Genomic DNA, 23,898 nt, shown 5'->3' on the forward strand with positions numbered 1-23,898 from the left:
GACTATTATTTAAGTTCCTGGCAACAAAGAAGAGCAAAGATTATAACCAGAATTTTTCAGTTGACTTTGACACCTGCAGGATTCCCTGAACTACACAAAGTTGTTGGTAAAGAAAAAGAAGTCCTTTGAAATGGAATTTGTGAACAAACAAGATAAGAGAATGCCCATGAGACAATTATCCAGTTAGAATAGCTTCTATCTTCCCAATTTCTATCCTGGGGCCATATGTTGGCAGGGTCTAGCTGATCTTGGTTGACACTGAAAGTGGTGATATTCCAAATCGAGCAGGTCCTCCTCACCAAAGATGTCTATAAATCATGAGTTAATTATCTTGGAGGAAAAGTGAGCAATTAAAAAGTAATTTATTTCACTGAGTTGGAAATGTTTGAGGGTGTGTGCCTAAGGAAGAAAGGTTGGGGGTACTGAGGTCAATGTCAGGGGGAGATAAACTTGAAAAGAACAAAATCTCACCTGTGTTTATGCTCTAAGGAACATAGCAAAGCTATTTTCACGTGGTTGATGAAAGCATATTATTCTAAACCAAAAGAGTGAAGAATCACAAATGTTGGTGTTAAGGACCCTAGCAAATTAATTATACTTCCTAATTTTATAGATAAGAACACTATGGTCCCAAGAGATTAAAAGATTTATGTAAGATCACATTAAGGGCTTAAAGATGACCTAAATGTAAATATTGGTTCTCTTGGGGCTACAGATATTGTCTCTTCTACCACCAATGAGACACTTCATTATATATGAGTTCATTCAAGTCAAATAATAAACTGTGCTAGGTCCTGTAAATATTCCTACCTACAACACACTACAGAGTATAAAGAATTAGACTTGTAATTATAGTACACAGTAGTAAGAACTCTTCACTGACTGTTGCTCAAGCAAGGGTACCCATTCTAGACTTTCAGGGTCAACTTATAGGTTTCTCCGTTGACCTAATATGTAGACTTGTTCCCTGAAAGAGAAGTAAAGATCATATAAGGGGAGAGAGAGGCGGAGAAAGGTGTTCTAAATGGAGGGAAGAACTGACACATATGATTCTGAGGCAAAGAGAATGGTTATGTTTGAGGAACTGAAAAGAATTCAATGTGGTTGGATCACTGAGTGTTTGGGAAGATGTGGTGAGCAACGGGACAGGCAAGGTGAGCAAGACTCACCAAATCCTGAAGTGCTTTATGCCCAGTTAAGGAATATGGGATTTCATTCACGATAATGGGCAGAAAGACAATTTTTAAATGGTAAAGTGTGACAATTAGGTCTATATTTTGTAAAGAGCATTATTTCAGCTTAGGGAAAATAAAATAGTAGGTGAGGTCTAGCACAGAAGGAATCAGAGTAGTGAGTCTGATGTAATAACCCAGAAGATAAAGGATAGTCATCTAACACAGTATCTAAGGGGCATAGGAGCGTGGTGCCTGCATGTGAGACACTCAGTCCATAGAGTTAGAATATTTGAAACGATAAATGAATATAACTAGGTGAGTCATTAGGGAACGGGTCAAAGATTATTCTGAAGTCTCTGGTCAATGTCTTGCCTGGGACATTGCAAGGCCATTATCCCTTAGTTAAAGACTTGGAAACAATTTTACTGACAATAGAAGCTTAATACAGCTCTGTATTTGCTCATCCTGAGTGAAGCCATGAAGATCTGGGTACATGTCAATGACTCTGAATTCTATAGGAAATCCTCTCCAAATGGCTGTAATCTGGCTGTGCTTCTTCGGCACAGTCATAAATCTCTTTGTTTCCCCTGCAATATTGGCACCATGAGAGTAACAGGAATGAGGAATGAGGGCCAGAAGTCACCCACAAGAGACTTTTCCAAGAAAAAAGAATCAGCCTAACAGATAACTCTCCCTCCCTTTCCCAAGGCTCTTTCAGCCTCTCCATATATCCTGGTGGATTATGGGTTCAATGACCTATGCCCCGCTTGGGCAGCATTAAGATGATCTAGTCTATTTTCTGGTGGAAGCTGGTTAACCCAAAGGAAGTAGGGCTGCTGAATAAGAGGAATATGAGGATGGATTCAAGGAAACTAGAAAACCAAGGTTTTCTAGTTCAAAACTGGAGGAATGAAATGAAGTGTGTACTTTGGGGCTATGGTGTGTCCCAATCCCTCCCTTTCCAGGACATAATTCAGGTACTCACCCCTTCGCCGCCATTTTCACCTGTGTTGGCAAGCATTTCCTGCAGGGCTCTGACAGAGAGGGACTGCTCCAGCACAAAGTTGCAGACGCAGAGATCTGGAGGAACGTACTGTGGAAATAAAACCAGAATGAGGATACCTACTCATGTTGGTCAGTCACGCAGTAACATCTCAAGGGCAAAGAGCCTATGAATCAAAGTAACATTTGATGGATGGATGAAGGAGTACCAAAGGCAGGTTTTTCTTGTTCATGCTAAGATGAGTTTCAAGCTGGATTCTAAAGTAGGACGAGAAGAAAATCCCGAAGTCTCAAGGGAACAGTGACCAAGATGTCAGGATCAACTCGAGTGAGGGCTGGGGGCACCCATGGGAGAGCACTACACATACAGCCTTATTGAAGCAGGGAAGGCTGATTGACACCGATGTCTGGGTGGGACCAAAGGAAGAAAGTCACTGGGGTCTTATCCATAACAATCTGTAAGCAGACAAGACCAAAGTGTGGCTTTCAACAACAGTGACCAAAATAGGGAATTCGTTTACTTGTTCAGAAAATCTGGATACCACAGTGTAAAAGGAGCTACATACATTTAATTCTGAACAAAGAAATGTCCAGAACTATAAGAATTGATGACCCCTACAGCAATCATTCTACATCATTGCTCAGGTAATACCAGATATTCTCAAACATTTCTCAAAAACAAAGAAAGCCTTCTCTGTAGACTGTAGTAACAGCTAATGCTCATTGAGTACTTTTCTAGGCCAGATACTATTTAAAGTGCTTTGCTTTAAGTGATTTCCTTTAACCCACACAACTATTTCATGTATAGATATTAGTATTTCAGCTTACAGCAAAGGAAATTAAGACACAGAGAACATAGGTCATCTGTCCAAGGTGATGGCTTACACTTGGATGAGTTGGATTCAAATCCATACATCTAACTCTATTCCTGCTGCTGACAACACTGCAGATTTTTTCCACAATTAGAATATTTTCAATCAGCAAATATTTAAGTATTTAATTTCTGTAAGACACAGCACTTGGTATTCAGAAAGATACAAAGACATGCAAACAAAATCACTACTCTTTAGGAGTTTACCACCTGGTTCCACGAAGCACCATTTCCCTTGGGAATACCGCTTACATTCACCTTTCACATCAAGCCTTTGTTTCCCCTGTAATATTGGCACCATGAGAGTAACAGGAATGAGGGCCAGAAGTCATCCACAGCTATGTCTAACACTCAGAGACAGGTAACATTGCTTTCATGAACCTTCAGGTTAAAAGCTAAAACAAACCTGCTGCTAAAGCAGAGACAAGCCTTCTGCTTTTCAACATTTTCATTTATAAAATAAATACTATGGAATCAGCAATCTTTAAGCTCTCCTCACTTTCCAAGTGTTTGTACCTTCTTTCTCCTCCTCAACCTCAATGCCCTCAAAAACAAAGACATCCCTCTTGTTGGACTTGCTCACTCTTTCCCTTTAGTAAAGTTTTAACATGCCCCAAGCCCAGAGTGGGCTTCCCCAGTGGCTCAGCAGTAAAGAATCTGCTTGCGCTGCAGAACATGTGGAGAATTGGGTTCAATCTTTGGATCGGGAAGGTCCCCTGGAGAAGGAAATGGCAACTCCCTCCAGTAATCTTGCCCAGAACATCCCACGGACAGAGGAGCCTGGAGGGGTACAGTCCGCGAGTCATGAAGAGTCAGAAACAACTGAGCGACTAAACAACCACCACCAAGTATAGGTTGATCCAAGTACAGGCGATTCTACCCCAAAGGCTACTGGCCCATGGGCAACTTCACCTTTTGAGTACTTGCCACTTACATACTTTTCTATTCAGGGTTTCTGCAGTCAGAAATCCTAAAAACCCAGACTTCCTAGAATTCTGGTATTATAGGAAACTGCCCAGTTCTCTTTATGAACATGATATAACCAAGGAGAAACTGTACACCAGGAGACAACAGCCTTTATTTTCCACACTTCCTGCTTTGTTTTCAAGGTTTGTTCCTGCTGCAGGTAATTAACTCATTTGTATGGGACTGGAGCAAGCAGACAGCTGGTGATGTAGGGCAAGGCTTCACATTCAGGGAGTGTTTTTAGAGCACATATCGCATCATTGCAAGTGGCAGACAATAATATGATAAAGCATTTCCATACAGATCGTATGCCATAAACGTATATTGTCCGACTCAGTCTTCCCAAAGAGGATACCATCTCACAAGATTTTACAGAGGTTTTTTTCCCCTACCACTTCTTGGTCTATCTGGATCTCACGTCCCCAGAATAGGAGGCCAAAAAAGCCAGGGTTTGAGTGTTTTTCCTTCCTCCTTCACTTCACTAGAGGATGTGATTTGGATTTTTTTCTATTCAGGAATGTCAGCAGGTGTAGCTGTACTTTAAGGGGTACTTTAAGGGGTGTAATGTACTTTAAGGGGTGCATTTTGGGCTAATCAACTGAATAACCCCAACATTCATGCTCACTTCGACAAGAACCCCATGTATCCCAGTCTCTTTAAGACACAAACTTTCACAGCTCCAAGTGCTAGAGATTCTGTCCTTATAGAAGATTGTGCGATTCTGAGTCAGCTCTCTTCCCTCCTTGTGTGGCTTGCTTGGACAAAGATAGGAATTCTCCTCGGGCACCACCATCCTCCAACCTGATACCAGACACTAGGCAGGCTCCAGTTAAACTTTTCTTTTCCCCTCAGATATTAAAAGTCCCAAGGTGGATTGGCTATATATACCCCAACACAAAATAAAAAGTTTAAAGTTTAAAAATAGGTAAAAGTCCCAAGATGGTTGCTATTTAATTACTGGTACCAATGGGTACATTTACAGAAAGACAGTGAGCATGGAGAGGAAGCATCTCCTGCAGGAGCACTGTGTCTCCCATAGTTTTATATCATTTCCTCAAAGTTTAGTTTTTCCACCTCTAGAGTGTGGTCCTGCCTGGACTCTCCATACTCGGGGATAAAGTCACACACTACTCCAAAACACTGAGAACAACATGTGGGCACTAGCAAGGGAAAGAAGAGGACAATGGGAATATGTGGAGAAAAACAAAAAGCAGCTAACGACTTGTGACATGAAGTACAGAGCCATCTGACCTGCTCCGCCAGCTGCCATCCTTAATTAAACTCCACACCGGCCTGGGATCCCACCTCCACATTTCCCAAGAATGAGCAGAGGCCACTGGTCCATCAGAGCTAATTTGTTTGCAGCAGAAGAGCCCCCAGGAGGCCGGCTCATTGTCTCTGTGCTCTGGAGCCTGAGCCTCAGTCACTGCCTGGCAGGCGTGGGGCATGTGTTTGATGATTCTCAGCATGGAGAGAAGGGCTCTGTTGACATCTGTTCTGAAATAGCTCCTCATCACTCTCTGCAGCCCAGTCCTCACCCTAGAGAAGCACCATTTCCAAATGTCCTACAGAAAACCTTGAAATGCCAGGGCTCTGTTTAAGCCAAGAACTAGGTATTCATTTAGCCCCAATACATAGAAAAGAGCAAAAGAAAAGGCCTATGGACCCTCCATGTTCCCTTAATCTAGGTACTCCAAGTATTTTTCTGGGGCTTACCAAGTCCAAGATGGTGGGAATTTAACATTTCTACTCTTGGCTTCACGTAGCATTTTTCTACCTAGCAACCCCACATTGTACGCTCACCAGGGTACTAGCTGGTATGAGACAAGCCTTCAGGGAAATGAAGAGAATTAGCTAACAGAAGTGGGGCTGTCCTCTCTCCATTACACTGTTAACTATAGTCTTCTGTGGCTTACATAGTTGTTCACATGGTGCAGTCTGTTTCACTAAGTTGTGGGTATCTTGCAAAATATGTGTCTGATTCTACTTTTGGTTTCTTCAGTACACGGAACAGCAAGTGCTCAACTCAAACCTTCGTGAACGGACTCTGTGTCCGAGACTATCTGAAAGCACGTGACTGATGGTGCCTGTGGTTGCAGACGTATTGCACTGAGCACAAACCTGCCTGGCTGAGCCCCTTCCCCAAGTCTCCGGCTTAAGATTCAAGGGAACTTTCTTCTCTCATTGTCATGGGTCTACTCCCATTTAGTGTTGATCCATCTGGCTCTCACACAGCCAAGACTCAGTGATACACTCTGTGACCACATTAATGGGTTATTGGTTAAGAGCGAACATTGTAGTACAGGACTTCCTGAGGTCCTATCTGTGTTCAACCACTTACTAGCTGAATGATATTAGGTGGGTAGCTTTGTCTCTTTGTGCCTTAGTTTCCTTGTCTGTAAAGTAGAGATCTAATGGTACTTGCTCCTTAGAATAAACTCAGTTTTTATGTTTAAAGAACTTAAACATAGTCATACATAGTCTGGCACATAGTAAGTACTAAATAAATGTCAAATGTTATCCACAGAGGGCAGTGAAGTCCAAACATCAATAACTCACTTAAATGTTCATGTATATAATTTTTCAAGTATTTATTTTGTGTAAGGATAATCCCTGCCCTTTAAGGCTGTGTTGTCTCGTGGCGTATGGGGAAAACAAGTATGATTTAAAGTATGATTCAAAGGGCCCACAGAGGGAGAAGGAAGTGTGTGAGGAAGCACACAGAGCTGAGTGGGGCTGAAGCAGGGGAGAGGAACAAGGAGAGGTGAGAAGTGAGGTTGGGGAAGAAGCAGGCATTAGACTGAGGGTCATGAGTCCCCGTGCCAATGATTTTGAACTTCATCTTCAGGGCAATCAGTTCAGTTCAGTTCAGTTCAGTCGCTCAGTCGTGTCCGACTCTTTGTGACCCCATGAATCACAGCACGCCAGGCCTCCCTGTCCATCACCAACTCCCGGAGTTCACTCAGACTCACATCCATCGAGTCAGTGATGCCACCCAGCCATCTCATCCTCGGTCTTCCCCTACTCCTCCTGCCCCCAATCCCTCCCAGCATCAGAGTCTTTTCCAATGAGTAAAGGAAGTGATAGAATCAAATGTGCATCTCTGAAAAGTCACTGCAGTTCCAGTGTGAAGGGGCTAGAACCAAGGCAGAGAAACAAGTTAGGAGGTTGCTGCAATAAACTGCTTATAAGATAACAGTGACATGAATTAAAGTAATGGTGGTAGACACGGAGATAAAGTAGTGAATTAGAAAAATCTTCAGAAGTTAAGAGAGAGAAGATCTGGTGACTAATTGGATGTAGGAGAGGAGTGGAAGATGGTCAGTGTTTCTATCAGATGGCAAAAGAGGGCAAAAAAAAAAAAAAGATTCAGGAAAAACAAGCCACCTCAAGGGTCAGAAGTACCACACACATAGCAATTACATTTAGCAAATTGTCCCTGGATCTCCATTTGGGCAACAGAATGATGATGGGAGAACAAAGGCTCTGAGAAGATACAGTGGTAGCCCTGAGGGTGTCAGCAGAGGGAGGCTCATCTGGGAAAACATAAGGAATTGGAGAGAATGACACCTGTTCTCCACAAAAGGAGAATTCCTGGAGGCCCAGCAGCCTAAATCAGCCCAAGTATCCTCTGTTTCCTTTCCCATCCCCATCAGGTGGTCAGCCAGTATTTAGAGAACCTAACAATATGCTTTGACTGTGTGGATCACAATAAACTGTGGAAAATTCTGAAAGAGATGGGAATACCAGACCACCTGACCTGCCTCTTGAGAAACCTGTATGCAGGTCAGGAAGCAACAGTTATAACTGGACATAGAACAACACACTGGTTCCAAATAGGAAAAGGAGTACGTCAAGGCTGTATATTGTCACCCTGCTTATTTAACTTATATGCAGAGTACATCATGAGAAATGCTGGGCTGGAGGAAGCACAAGCTGGAATCAAGATTGCCAGGAGAAACATCAATAACCTCAGATATGCAGATGACACCACCCTTATGGCAGAAAGTAAAGAAGAACTAAAGAGCCTCTTGATGAAAGTGAAAGAGGAGAGTGAAAAAGTTGGCTTAAAGCTCAACATTCAGAAAACTAAATCATGGCATCTGGTCCCATCAATTCATGGCAAATAGATGTGGAAACAGTGGCTGATTTTATTTTCCTGGGCTCCAAAATCACTGCAGATGGTGACTGCAGCCATGAAATTAATAGACACTTATGCCTTGGGAGGAAAGTTATGACCAATCTAGAGAGCATATTAAAAGGTAGAGACATTACTTTGCCAACAAAGGTCTGTCTAGTCAAGGCTATGGTTTTCCCAGTAGTCATGTATGGATGTGAGAGTTGGACTATAAAGCAAGCTGAGCACCGAAGAATTGATGCTTTTGAACTGTGGTGTTGTAGAACACTTGTGAGGGTCCCTTGGACTTCAGGGAGATCCAACCAGTCCATCCTAAAGGAGATCAATCCTGGGTGTTCATTGGAAGGACTGATGTTGAAGCCGAAACTCTAATCCTTTGGCCACCTGATGCGAAGAGCTGACTTATTTGAAAAGACCCTGATACTGGGAAAGATTGAGGGCAGGAGGAGAAGGGGACGACAGAGGATGAGATGATTGGATGGCATCACAGATTTAATGGACATGAGTTTGGGTAAACTCTGGGAGTTGGTGATGGACAGGGAGGCCTGGCATGCTGCGGTTCATGGGGTCACAGAGTCAGACAAGACTGAGCGACTGAACTGAACAATATGCATGCAGTACTGTGCCAAGCCAGCAAGGTAATGCTCAAAATCCTTCAAGCTAGGCTTCAACAGTATGTGAACCTTCCAGATGTACAAGCTGGATTTACAAAAGCAGAGGGAACCAAAGATCAAACTGAAAATGCCCATTGGATCAGAAAAAAAGCAAGGGAATTAAAAAATAAACAGCTACTTTTGTTATATTGACTAAGCTAAAGACTTTGTATGGATGACAACAAATTGTGGAAAATCCTTAGAGAGATGTAAATACCAGACCACCTTACCTGTCTCCTGAGAAACCTGTATGCAGGTCAAGAAGCAATAGTTAGAACCAGACATGGAATAATGGACTGGTTCAAAATGGGGAAAGGAGTAACTTAAGGCTGTATACTATCACTCTACTTATTTAACTTCTATGCAGAGTACATCAGGCAAAATGCTGGCCTGGAAGACTCACAAGTTGGAATCAAGATTGCCAGGAGAAATAATAACCTCAGATACGCAGATGACACCAACCTAATGGCAAAAAGTAAAGAGGAATTAAAGAGCCTCTTAATGAAGGTGAAAGAGGAGAGTGAAAAACTGGCTTAAAACTCAACATTCAAAAATCTAAGATCATGGCATCTGGTCCCATCACTTCACGACAAATAGATGGGGAAAAAAATGGAAATAGTTACAGACTTTATTTTCTTAATAAAAAAATTTCTCAAAATCACTGCAGATGATGACTGCAGCCATGAAATTCAAAGACGCTTGCTCCTTGAAGCAAAGCTATGACCAACATAGACAGCATATTAAAAACAAGAGACATCACTTTGCTGGCAAAGATCCATCTAGTCAAAGCTATGGTTTTTCCAGTAGTCATGTATGGATGTGAGAGTTGGACCATAAAGAAGGCTGAGCACCAAAGAACTGATGCTTTCAAATTGTCGTGCTGGAGAAGCTCTTGAAAATCCTTTGGATGGCAAGGAGATCAAACCCGTCAATCCCAAAGGAAATCAACCCGGAATATTCATTGGAAGGACTGATATTGAAGCTCCAATGCTTTGGTGACCTGATGTGAAGAGCCAACTCATGGGAAAAGACCCTGATGCTGGGAAACTTTGAAGGCAGGGGAAGAGGGCAACATAGGATGAGATGGTTGGATGACAGCTCCAACTCAATGGACATGAGTTTGAGCAAACTCCGGGAGATAGTGAAGGACAGGGAAGCCTGGCGTGCTGTAGTCCAGGAGGTCGCAAAGAGTTGGACATGACTTAGTGAATGAACAACAACTGTGTCACCTGCTGTGGGGAATAAAAAGAGAAAGACATGGTTTCTAACCTTAAAGAATTTTTAAGCTATTTGAAGAGACAGATCTACCATACATGAGACTTTATGAAACAATATAAAAGTTGATATTCAATGCTAAATTGAGCAGTTTGAGTTTTATGTTTTGCTGGACCCAGAAGCAATGTTGTGATGGAAAAGGTCAGCCCAGGCTGGAGTGTGGCCTGAAGAAGGGTTACAAAAGCAAGCAGTTCCTGGCAGAGAGCCAGAACTTGAATTTGTATTTAATGAATGAACAAGATGGGAGAGTTCTTTTTCCATTTTCTTGTGTGGATTCTTTCTATCTGTTTAAAATTCCACTAGTTGAAGCTGAATATTATAGTTGTAGGCTTTGCAGGACCTCTGTCCTTACTTCCCTTTGCTTTTTCACCTAATTCAGCCACACCTCCAACTCATCTCCATGGGCACCATATCTGCTAGTGACGGGCAGAGCTGGACTCTGTCCCCAGTGATCTGGCTTCTACATGACTCATTTGTTCCATTTTACCACAGTGCCTCAAACAGGATTGATAAAATCTCCCTATGAGGCTCAATGTGAAAAGAATGAAAGTATTAGTTGTTCAGTCATGTCCGACTCATTGTCACTCCATGGACGGTAGCCTGCCAGGCTCCTCTGTCCACGGAATTGTCCAGGCAAGAATACCCGAGTGAGTAGCCATTCCCTGCTCCAGGGGATCTTCCCTGGTGGCTCAGACAGTAGAGAATCTGCTTGCAATGCAGGAAACCTGAGTTTGTTCCATGAGGCTCAATGGAGTCCTACTCAAAGACTGTGGATGAGAAGACTTCCCAAGCCCTTGACGGCAGAAAATTATTCTCTCCTCCAGAAAATGTTCCAGGTCAATCTGGCCCCACTGGGTACAGAAGGCATTGGATAAGACCAGCTTTCCATGGGAGAACATCAGGATGGCTAGAGACGGGACATACAGCTTGTATTTCAGGAGTTTTAAGCGCTTCATAGACATGATCTCATCCATCTACAGCAGACATGAGCTCATTTGTGGAGTGCTTCTCTATCATCGATAATACATAATTATTTGCATTGTATTTATACTTTAAAGGCAGAGCCGATCATTAACCAAACTAGCACCTGCAACTTGTCCCAACCAGGTTTAAGTATTTATGCAGTTAAGTGCCTTTTGCATTTACCTTTGTCACTTCTGCAAAGTGTTTGGTAGAATATAATGAGGAAAGTTATAACAGTGAATATTTATTTATTTATTTTTAACAGTGGATATTTAAATCTGAGGTTGTTGCTCAGTCTCTGTGTTTCTGCAAAAATAGTTGGTGGCTTTGGGTTCAATCCCTGGGTTAGGAAGAACCCCCTGGAGGAGGAAACAGTAACCCACTCCCATATTCTTGCCTGGAGAATCCCATGGAGAAAGGAGCCTGGCGGGCTACAGTCCATGGGGTCACAAAGAGTCAGACACAACTAAGCAACTAAGACCAACACTTACAACTATTTCAGAGTTGGCTCAACTGAGATACACAAGAATTAGGTAAAACTTAATATGGGCAAGTGGAGGAACAAGAACAGAATTCATATATACATTTTAAATTTATCTATTTACCTATCTATATAATCGTAGCAGGTATTGTACTAAATTTTACCCCGTTTAACTCTAACATCAACTCTTTAACAACAAAATTATAGATAGTTTGTATGTCAGAAAGGCTGAAAGGCTTTCCCATAACCACATCTGAGAATAGCATTCAAGTCAGAAATTCCTGCAGTCCATGGGGTCAGTAAGAGTTGGACACGACTGAGCGACTTCATTTTCACTTTTCACTTTCATGCATTGGAGAAGAAAATGGCAACCCACTCCAGTGTTCTTGCTTGGAGAATCCCAAGGATGGGGGAGCCTGGTGGGCTGCCGTCCATGGGGTTGCACAGAGTCGGACATGACTGACGCGACTTAGCAACAGCAGCAGGAATTCCAAACTCAACTCTCTGATACTATGTCAATATTCCTGAAGAGAAGGTTCTCATTTCTACACCAATGTTGTGGGACTCTAACTCTACAAGGCTACCCCCTCCCAATTTTTATTTTTTGGCTGTGCCATGTGGCATGAGGGGATCCTAGTTTCCCTACCAGGTATCAACCCTATGCAGTAGAAGCACAGAATTTTAACCACTGGGCTGGAAGTGCCCTCCCAATTCTTGTACTTTAATAATTTAAGGACTTCATATTAGGTTCTTGACTGTCTCAGGAAGGGTTGGTCTGGAATGGGCCATTGGGAATGCAGAGACTATGACTGCAGTTAGTGGGACTATCTGGGCTTAAGAACTTTCTCAAGTTGAGACTCCTGGCAGGCAAGCTTATTTCCATCATTACACAGTTCTGAAATCTGACACTGACTTACCATGTAAGTGCTCTCTTCCAAAAAGCAGTTCAACTCTGGGCATGACGAGACAAGTTTCCACCACGGACACAATACATATGTAGATTTTGAACATGTATACATCCAGATTTTACATATGTTGAAGGAAGAGACTTTGCCTGTCTGTGTTAAGAGTTAGTGTGAAACAAGTTTAAAATGTATAAAACCTTGCATACATGTTTAAAAAATTTATTTTGCTATGGAAAAGGATAAACGGTCTTTCTGAAAATATTATACACAGAAACTATTCAAAACATTTGAGTTCAACTTTTGCCTGGACTTTGCTAACAAAAACGAAGTATGTAAACAGCAAGGCAGACAGAATTTAAACTCAGAGATGGAAAACATTCTCTTGGGGAGGAGAGGACAAAGATGTTATTATGTTTTAAAGGAATGGAGCAAAGAAAGCACCTTCTGATGCCCAAGGAATCAGCCACAGGAAGGCAATGCTCTCGGCATCCACCAGTCTCTTGGTGGCTGCTTATTCTAAGGAACAGTGAGCATCACTGGGAGGACAGACACCTGTGGAAAATCACTACCAGAGTGCAAGGAGACTTACTAGGCAAAATCACGGTCCTGAGCAGAGTGACTTCAGCACCTGATGTCATGCTGGCCTGAGGTTTACTTCAAGAAAGAAAGATTATTCAGAAGGAAAGGGCTGGAGTATATTGATCACTCACAAGAGAAAGAAAGAATATTATCAGGTTACAGGACAGTGTTGATATTTTAAAAAATCAAATAGAAAGCTTCTACTAGGGAGTTAAAAATTTACTTGGGTAGAACACTGGCTGAAACACTTCCTATGTGAGCAAGGAGCCACTGCCACTTAGAAGCAGGAAATCCAAATTGCAGGCCAAATATCCTTTGACAGAAGCCCCGCCAGGAAATAGCAGCCGAAAGTGATAAAGAACTAAAAACACTCACAGTTACTGGTTCTTTCCTTCATTCCTCAAATGCCCAGATATTGGCTGTTTAATTGACACTGATCAACAGATCTTTTACAGTCTAGCCTCTCACAGGGAGAATATTTATTAATTCAAATATGAGCCACACTGGCAACATCAGCTATCCTTTTGATGATGCTCAGAGATTTCTCACAAGAGGCAACACAAATAAGCTTGTTCTGTAATTGTGAATGTAGAAATACAGTTGGCCCAAGAATCTTCAGGGCAAGACTGCTGACTGCTGACACTTATGATTCCTGAGATACTTCTTCAGGTGGTACTTTAAAAGAATATCCCAGGTGACTCTGAAGCAGGACGCCTCTAACCCTAATTTGAAAGACACTGCGGAGCAACTGAACCGAACAAGTAAATTCAAGTCCCTGGACAGTAACTGATTTTTTACTCTAGATCTTTTGTTAGAGAGCTCAGTTCATTAAAATATAAGAATTTCTTCCAAACAAATAACCCAATAATTTGAAAAACACATAATTGTTGTTTTTATGATCTTGCCTGCTGTGGCCCCAACCAAAAGTAACACTGAGGTACCCTGGACACCAATATCCTGCCAAGCATCAGTTGCTTCTGGCACAGTTAGGAAGAATGTCCACCAAGAGCCTGGCAAAAATCAGTGCTGCGAGGCTTGTGTTCTTTAAAATGAGGAAGAAGGGGCAGCCAAAGAATGAGAGTCAAAATGCTGGGCAGCTGGCTTGTAAAGCTGCCTGCTGGGAAAATGCATAACTGACAGGCTGGATGGTTGATTTGGTTCTTGATTGAGCCAAGTTTTTCCTGCCTGGCATGGTTGGCGTGTTAAATAACAAAGGTGCCGAAAGGTGGAAATGCGGAACGGTTGCACCTGGAAAAAACAAGCTGTGCGGAGGAGCAGCAAACACTACCTACTGTTTATAGACAGAGTGGAAACAATGACTCTTTATATGGTCCTAAAAGATATGGCCATAAATACAACTCTAACTTAATGAGTAGCACAGGTGATACAACAAGCTCTGTAGTAAGAAATGGGACCCTAAATTCCTAGTTTTCAGTGGGACCTACTACGAGAAATGGAAGTTGTTATTCCAAAGAGCTTACATGCTGGAAAAACAGCAGCGCTCAGGAAAGAGGAAAGACAGCGTGTCAGCAAGGAGATGAAACCAGCATGTGTGTTCCATGTGCTGTGAATAAATCAGGGGTGTCAGCATCAGCAAGCAGAGCAGCAGAAGGCATAGGATGGTAGAGCAAGAATGAAGTGCGATTGACAGAAATGTCAAGCCAAGAGATCAAAGCTGAGGAGGGCAGGCTGGCAGGAGAGCCTAGTCTCAACCTAATGTTTGTGTTTTAGTCTCAAGCTTGGTTTCCTTTAGCTTTGGTGGGAGGAACACTGACCAGCAGGGTACCACCCCCATATTCCTTGGCAATTTCACTTGCTCTCACCTCCCTTTTGTGAAATGACGTGGTTATTAGAGAATTTAGAAACCATGGCGAGGCTTTTCTCCATTACCCAGAAGTGGTATCCAGCAGCTGCAGGAGAGGACACTGTGTTTCTCTTGGCCTCTCATTGCATAACAGGAAGGAGAAGATTGGGGGAAACATTCTGAGGTGCCCACAGAGCAGAGAAAATGCCAAGCTCAACTAAAGGCTGATGGAACAGAGACACTGGGTACCCAACAGCAGTGCTGTCCCCCTTAGGGGCAATGATCACCAAATTATTAACAGGGAGAACCTCCTGTGTACTGAGTCCTGCTTGACTGCAGCATCAGCTCCACAAGGCTCTTGGACTCAGGGTCTGAAGTGGACACAAAGCTTAGGTCATCAAAGACCAAGGACAACCCCCTGGTTTCCAAATGGTTTGAATTTTTCTTCCAATACCTTCTTCCTACTCTCAAGTTGAATCCAAATTCCTAATGGAAATGCAGTTTTTATTTTTTTGTCCCCTCCGTGGAATTTTCATTTTGATAAATATCCCTAAAACGTCATTTCTGGATTCAATATGTGTTCCTAAAAGTTGCAATTTAAAAAACCTTCGTGGAAATAAATAATAATTATAAATGTTAATAGTTTAAATTTTTATAAAACTTTTCTCCAATATGTACAAGTCCTCCAGTATTCCATCCCCTTCAACTGCCTCATAGTATCTGATCTAAACTACTACCAGGAGATGTTCATATTTGCAAGGATTTGCACCACAGGCCCCATTTGGAAGGGAGAATATAGTACTCAACAGATATTTTAAAACATGTACACTGGAGAGAGATTTAGCACTGCTCCTCGGGAAGTAGCTGCACAAGTTAAAAATGCTCACTTAATAATAAGCACTCTCACAGTGGAGTGGTCTGTGTCTACTTCACTAGTGCTTTCCTTACCTGGAAGCATTCCAAGTATGAAGGACAAAGAAACATCAACATACTCATTGAACTATGGAGATCTGTTGGATGCCATTCTCTCCAAACCTCCTCTTGCTGAAGTCACCGATACCTTTCACTCAGCTCATGTGCCAGATTTGATAATCACAGGGAAATCATTAGGAGACTCAGTCTCTTCTAACTTGAACCCAACCCATCACTCAGCATCTGATGAAGGTGCCCAGGAAATAACCATGTTGAAGACCGCCCCTGTCCATCTATCCAAGTTCATATGACAGAGCCTTAACTTGAGTTCCCTTCCTTAGCTCTGGTAGGTAGCTAACCCAGGTGACTGAGGTTTCCCATCAACAATAAGTAGAGAGAAGATTATCAAGGAGGGAAGGGGAAAGGAAAAGCCATCATCAGGACTCACCTCCAGTACACAATGGTTGTGTCAGCTCAGTACCATGAGAATCAACACATTGATAGAAACCAACAGACCAATGCCACATCTCAAAATGTAAAGTCCTTGCTCATGGTGACCCAAGATAAGTTTGTCAGACCTCATGAACATAAATGTCTCAAATCAGCTGTCCTAAAGTTCTCAGTGAACAAGATGAAGCTGAGTGCCATGTCTCGCTTTCTAGTAAACTTGCACATTTGGGAAAGAAGCAAGTTCATTCATCACTATAGCAATTGGAAACTTTCCATGGCAGGCTGCAGTTAAGTGTGAACATGATGCTAATGAAGTCAAGGTTGGTGGTAGCTTTGCCTCATTTTGTGATGCCATCTAGCTACTTTGTCATTACTTAATCAAACAGGGAAACAGATGTATAAGGCTAATGACTGCAAATTCAGACCTGCCACAGTTTCCAAAAGTGAGGTCTGTGGACCAACTGCCTAAGAGCCAGGCAGAAGTTTGTTTTAAAAATAAAAGCAGATTTCTGGCCCCGCCCAAGACAAGAATGTGCTCATTCAAGTCTGAGAACCAGGGCCCTTCTGGGTGAGCTTGGTGCCAAACCCTGCAGATGCTGGCTAAGATCACCATCTTTAAAGACAAAGCATTCATGACGTAATTTATCTGGGAAACCAGGGAGTGAGCAAAACCACAGTGCTCATTTTTCAACTTGAAAAGTGATCAGAGTAGGTTGTGGAAACTTCCTCTTGGACATCATAAAGTTCTCATTTTTCTTGGTTATATTCTTCACCAAAAATGTAATTCTCTTTAGCCATGTTTTGCTGAATGAGAACAGTAAGCCTTCTTGTGTTCATTCAGTCTCAGAGCTTGCAATAAATTCTAAAACCTCTCATCTTTAGGCAACAGAAGTAGAACTGTTTGAACCTAGATGCTACAACTTATCAGGGTAATAATTCAAATTTCAAGTCTCAGGTGACCATTCTTGGGATGGGAGAGGTGGGGTGGCAATCAATTATTCCACCCTGGGTGTTCTGAGGCAGTACTCTACCTGAACCACCCCAAAGAGAAGATAATTTCTTCTATTTTGAAGCAGAAATGTGTTGGGATGTATAGTGAACTGCTAAAGTAGGGCTTATGGCTTAAGTCTTTGATGAAAGTGCTCTAATAAGAAATAGATCATTAGGGTCAAGGGTTTTTAAATTCTGTCAACCACTCAATAGCTCAAAAACAGCTGTCTGACAGAGGCTTACAAAAAACTTTCTTGTACCAGTTGCTCTCATCTAAAGGCTTTGCATAAAGCTCAACTGAGTTTATGTGGAATGGAAGAAAAATGATTGGAAAACATCCTAACAGAGAAAGTAGCTAAATCCTGAAATGACTGTCTTAAGAACAATTTGTAACCATCCCCTGAAATAATCTGGATGAAGAAAAACTCATTCTCCATGGCATTTTCAATTATTTAAAATCAACTGCTTGCTATACATCAGGACTTTAAGATGCTTTTGAATTGTGGTGCTGGAGAATACCCTTGAGAGTTCCTTGGACTGCAAGGAAATCAAACCAGTTGATCCTAAATGAAATCAACCCTGAATATTCATTGGAAGGATTGCTGCTGAAGCTCCAATACTTTGGCCACTTGATGCTAAGGGCCGACTCATTGGAAAAGACCCTGATACTGGGAAGGATTTGGGGCAGCAGGAGAAGAGGGTGGCAGAGGATGAGATGATTGGATGGCATCACAGACTCAATGGACATGAGTTTGAGCAAACTCTGGAAGATAGTGGAGGACAGAGGAGCCTGGCATGCTTCAGTTCATGGGGTTGCAAGGAGTTGAACATGAGTTAGCAACGAAACAACAACAGGAATTTAAGAACCAACAAGATACTGCTTCCAAATGACTCAAAAATATTTCAGTTCATATAGTTGTTTCAGGTCACTATTTACAAACCAATGAAACCACTGAAAACTACTGAAAGGGAGAAATAAAGTTGTCAACTAAACTGAAAATCTTAATTTCTGAAACAATTTAAACATTTCCTTTAAAAAACTCTTCTCATGTGATGGCCAGGCAAATCAGATTTGAGAGGTTATTTTGCGTAACATTTTAAAGCATGTTGGAATGAGAGCAAAACTATCTAGTTTTCTTGAATCACTATCAATGTCCTTCGTAAACAATTATTTCAACTGTGAACTATGAATATGCACATCATTTCAAAAGCTCACATAAAAGGTCATCAGCATGACTTAGGTTTTCTCCTCATGTTTTAAAACACTCATGAGGAATAAAAATGGTGGATGTCACATGCCTGGGGTTCTTGACAAATTCTAACATAAATGCAATGCATCATTTTAATTCCATGTAAAAGTAATAACTGGAAAAGATATGTTCTTCTAATCACAGGGGGAAAAAAGGCAAGTCTTTGTAATCTAATTAGTAAGTTCAGGAGTTGGTGGAAGAAGAAAAAATACTGCTAATCGAGACCAAAATAGCAGCTATCAGGTCTGAAGAGCAAAGCACTAAGAGCTGCAGAGGAGCCCGGGTATGAATAATACCTACTCATAATTCACCTGGGGCCATTTGCCTGCTGTGAACAAGTGAATGACAAATGAGCAGCTGAGCTATGGTGCCACTTTACACACTGAATAAATTCTCTGTGAAGATTCCCACAACTAAAGGTACAGACTGTCTTTAAATAAAAAGAAGGGATGGTAATGCCTCAAGCAGGTATGTTATCAAGGCAGTATTAATAACTCAAATAGGAAGGAGGACAATATAGATGAGACAAGATCTCAGGGTTAACACTTTCCCTCCTTTTTTTTCACTACAGAAGATATCTGGCAAACGACAAATGCATTAATAAACTTGATGTGCGTTGCTCTTAACTTTTATGCTACTCATTTGGATGTCTGTTTCCCTTATCTCTTAACTGTTAGAAACAGCAGAGCATGAGACTCAACATGGACATAGAAATGGAAAGAAAATTACTGGACAGGAAACCAGTTAGCTGCTGAATGGGAAGAATTGCCCCATGCGGCCATGATTTGCAGAATCTGAGCATCCCTAGGATTGGACTCCAGCCCTTCAACTTGATGAATTTACATACAGACCAATAGGAAATGAGTCCTTTGTCCTGCCTACACAAAACAACATAAGTCCCTGGCCCAATGTGAACAATCTTCCCTTGGGGTTCTCTCAATTCCAGATGTTCTTTCTCTCATTCTTCAGATAACTCAGGGTTAGGAGGTAGGGTCTGGGTCCTCCTCCTTCCCAGGAGCGTTTCTAGATCGCTGCTCTTCCACAAGTTAACTCCTCCTTTAAGCTTCCTATGCCTGGTGACATCACCCCTTGCTCCCTCCCTTTTTGCAATTTGTGTATTTCTTTCACCTTCTTCATCTCCACTGAAATCTCAGGCCCCTTTTCATTCCCATTCCTGGTGACTAGAACACTCACATCGGTATTTGTTGGACTGTGTCAGTTCAGTTCAGTCGCTCAGTCGTGTCCAACTCTTTGGGACCCCATGAATTGTAGCACGCCAGGCCTCCCTGTCCATCACTAACTCCCAGAGTTCACTCAGACTCACGTTCATCGAGTCAGTGATGCCATCCAGCCATCTCATCCTCTGTTGTCCCCTTCTCCTCCTGTCCCCAATCCCTCCCAGCATCAGAGTCTTTTCCAATGAGTCAACTCTTCGCATGAGGTGGCCAAAGTACTGGAGTTTCAGCTTTAGCATCATTCCTTCCAAAGAAATCCCAGGGCTGATCTCCTTCTGAATGGACTAGTTGGATCTCCTTGCAGTCCAAGGGACTCTCAAGAGTCTTCTCCAATGCCACAGTTCAAAAGCATCAATTCTTCGGTGCTCAGCCTTGACTGCATGCTCCCTTCAAATATATGACACCCAGCAATTGACCCCTGGCAACTATTAATATGACCTGATTTGGACACAGAGTCTTTATAGAGGTAATTAAGTTAAGAGGAAGTAATTTTCTGGAAGAGTTTGAGCAGAATAGGTGTTAGCTCTTCTCTAAATTTTTGGTAGAATTCAGCTGTGAAGCTGTCTGGACCTGGGCTTTTGTTTGCTGGAAGATTTCTGATTGCAGTTTCAATTTCCGTGCTTGTGATGGGTTTGTTAAGATTTTCTATTTCTTCCTGGTTCAGTTTTGAAAAGTTGTATTTTTCTAAAAAAATTGCAGAGGAAGGTAAACTTCCAAACTCATTCTATGAGGCCACGATCACCCAAAACCAGAAAAAGATGCCACAAAAAAAGAAAACTACAGGCCAATATCACTGATGAACATAGATGCAAAAATCCTTAACAAAATTCTAGCAATCAGAATCCAACAACACATTAAAAAGATCATACACCATGACCAAGTGGGCTTTATCCCAGGGATGCAAGGATTCTTCAATATCTGCAAATCAATCAATGTAATTCACCACATTAACAAACTGAAAAACAAAAGCCATATGATTATCTCAACAGATGCAGAGAAAGTCTTTGACAAAATTCAACATCCATTTACGATAAAAAAAACTCTCCAGAAAGCAGGAATAGAAGGAACATACCTCAACATAATAAAAGCTATATACGACAAACCCACAGTAAACATTATCCTCAATGGTGAAAAATTGAAAGCATTTCCCCTAAAGTCAGGAACAAGACAAGGGCGCCCACTTTCACCACTACTATCCAACATAGTTCTGGAAGTTTTGGCCGCAGCAATCAGAGTGGAAAAAGAAATAAAAGGAATACAAACTGGAAAAGAAGAAGTAAAACTCTCACTGTTTGCAGATGACATGATCCTCTACATAGAAAACCTTGAAGACTCCACCAGAAAATTACTAGAGCTAATCAATGAATATAGTAAAGTTGCAGGATATAAAATCAACACACAGAAATCCCTTGCATTCCTATACACTAAGAATGAGAAAATAGAAAGAGAAAGTAAGGAAACAATTCTATTCACCATTGCAACGAAAAGAATAAAATACTTAAGAATATATCTACCTAAAGAAACTAAAGACCTATATATAGAAAACTATAAGACACTGGTGAAAGAAATCAAAGAGGACACTAATAGATGGAGAAATATACCATGTTCATGGATTGGAAGACTTAATATAGTGAAAACGAGTATACTACCCAAAGCAATCTATAGATTCAATGCAATCCCTATCAAGCTACCAGCAGTATTTTTCACAGAGCTAGAAAAAATAATTTCACAATTTGTATGGAAATACAAAACACCTCAAATAGCCAAAGCAATCTTGAGAAATAAGAATGGAACTGGAGGAATCAACCTGCCTGACTTCAGGCTCTACTACAAAGCCACAGTCATCAAGACAGTATGGTACTGGCACAAAGACAGAAATATAGATCAATGGAACAAAATAGAAAGCCCAGAGATAAATCCACATACCTATAGACACCTTATCTTTGACAAAGGAGGCAAGAATATACAATGGAGAAAAGACAATCTCTTTAACAAGTGGTGCTGGGAAGACTGGTCAACCACTTGTAAAAGAATGAAACTAGAACACTTTCTAACACCATACACAAAAATAAACTCAAAATGGATTAAAGATCTAAATGTAAGACCAGAAACTATAAAACTCCTAAAGGAGACATAGGCAAAACACTCTCTGACATACATCACAGCAGGATCCTCTATGACCCACCTCCTAGAATATTGGAAATAAAAGCAAAAAGAAACAAATGGGACCTAATTAAACTTGGAAGCTTCTACACAACAAAGGAAACTATAAGCAAGGTGAAAAGACAGCCTTCTGAATGGGAGAAAATAATAGCAAATGAAGCAACTGACAAACAACTAATCTCAAAAAAATACAAGCAACTCCTGCAGCTCAATTCCAGAAAAATAAACGACCCAATCAAAAATGGGGCCAAAGAACTAAACAGACATTTCTCCAAAGAAGACATGCAGATGGCTAACAAACACATGAAAAGATGCTCAACATCACTTCTTATCAGAGAAACGCAAATCAAAACCACAGTGAGGTACCATTTCACACAGGTCAGAATGGCTGTGATCCAAAAGTCTACAACCAATAAATACTGGAGAGGGTGTGGAGAAAAGGGAACCCTCTTACACTGTTGGTGGGAATGCAAACTAGTACAGCCACTGTGGAGAACAGTGTGGAGATTCCTTAAGAAACTGGAAATAGAACTGTCTACTTCCCTGGTGGCTCAGACGGTAAAGCATCTGCCTACAATGCAGGAGACCCAGGTTTGATCCCAGGGTCAGGAAGAACCCCTGGAGAAGGAAATGGCACCCCACTCCAGTACTCTTGCCTGGAAAATCCCATGGACGGAGGAGCTTGGTAGGCTGCAGTCCATGGGGTCGCTAAGAGTTAGACACGACTGAGTAACTTCACTACTATGACCCAGCAATCCCACTGCTGGGTATACACACCGAGGAAACCAGAATGGAAAGAGACACGTGTACCCCAATGTTCATCACAACACTGTTTATAATAGCCAGGACATGGAAGCAACCTAGATGTCCATCAGCAGATGAATGGATAAGAAAGCTGTGGTACATATACACAATGGAGTATTACTCAGCCATTAAAAAGAATACATTTGAATCAGTTCTAATGAGGTGGATGAAACTGGACCCTATTATACAGAGTGAAGTAAGCCAGAAAGAAAAACACCAGTACAGTATACTAATGCATATATGTGGAATTTAGAAAGATGCTAACGATAACCCTGTATGCGAGACAGCAAGAGACACAGATGTATAGAACAGTCTTTTGGACTCTGTGGGAGAGGGAGAGGGTGGGATGATTTGGGAGAATGGCATTGAAACATGTATAATATCATATAAGAAATGAATCGCCAGTCCAGGTTTGATGCAGGATACAGGATGCTTGGGGCTGGTGCACTGGGATGACCCAGAGGGATGGTATGGGGAGGGAGGTGGGAGGGGGGTTCAGGATGGGGAACACGTGTACACCCGTGGTGGATTCATGTTGATGTATGGCAAAACCAATACAATATTGTAAAGTAATTAGCCTCCAATTAAGATAAATAATTTAAATTAAAAAAAGAGGAAGTCATTAGGGTGAGGCCTAATCCAACAAGACTGATGTCCTCATAAGAAGGAGAAAACACCAGGTGAAGTCAGAGACACACAGAGAGAAGGGCCATATGAAGACGGAGATGGAGAATGAGGTTACGCTGTCACAAGCCAAGGAATACTCAGGGCTACCGGAAACCAGAGTGGGCAGGAAGGATCCTCCCATAGAGGCTTCAGAGGGACAGTAGCTCTGTTAACACCGTGATTTCAGACTTCTAGCCTCCAGAACTGTAAGGGAATAAATTTCTATTTGAAGTCTCTTAAATGTATGCTAATTTGTCACAGTAGCCCTAGGCAACTAATGGCTATATGAATAATCTATTATATATTACATTTTCTCAGCTATTTTTCTTCCTTTTCATCAATGATATTCTACACTGCAGTTCAGCCACTGTCTATCATGGTCATACACCTGGGCCCTAGTTTCAGCCAAACTGGTCTCCTCTGAAGCCTCTCAGGGACACACCCACTGTCTAACCATGCAGTCACCTTCCAGTTGGCTTGCTCACTCAATTACTCTCATCACTACTGACACCCCTTAATCTTTTTCACTCCCAGTTCTTTCCCAATTCAGCTTAAATTCCAAGATACCATGGTCCAGTCTCCTAAACTCTCTTGTCCCTTTGACGTTTATCACACT

At 41.7% G+C, this 23,898-nt stretch overlaps 1 protein-coding gene across 1 annotated transcript in view; it reads right to left on the reverse strand.

The window, feature by feature from the left end:
- The window catches only part of RYR3 (ryanodine receptor 3), a 573,341-nt gene that overhangs the window by 353,578 nt on the left and 195,865 nt on the right, over positions 1-23,898 (reverse strand). Inside the window, exon 3 of the mRNA XM_052647070.1 lies at positions 2,161-2,268. Within this exon, the coding sequence (XP_052503030.1) occupies positions 2,161-2,268 (108 nt within the window). The remainder of the gene's footprint in view (positions 1-2,160; positions 2,269-23,898) is intronic.

The sequence above is a fragment of the Budorcas taxicolor genome, chromosome 10 (assembly GCF_023091745.1).
Source record: "Budorcas taxicolor isolate Tak-1 chromosome 10, Takin1.1, whole genome shotgun sequence".
Lineage (NCBI taxonomy): Eukaryota > Metazoa > Chordata > Mammalia > Artiodactyla > Bovidae > Budorcas > Budorcas taxicolor.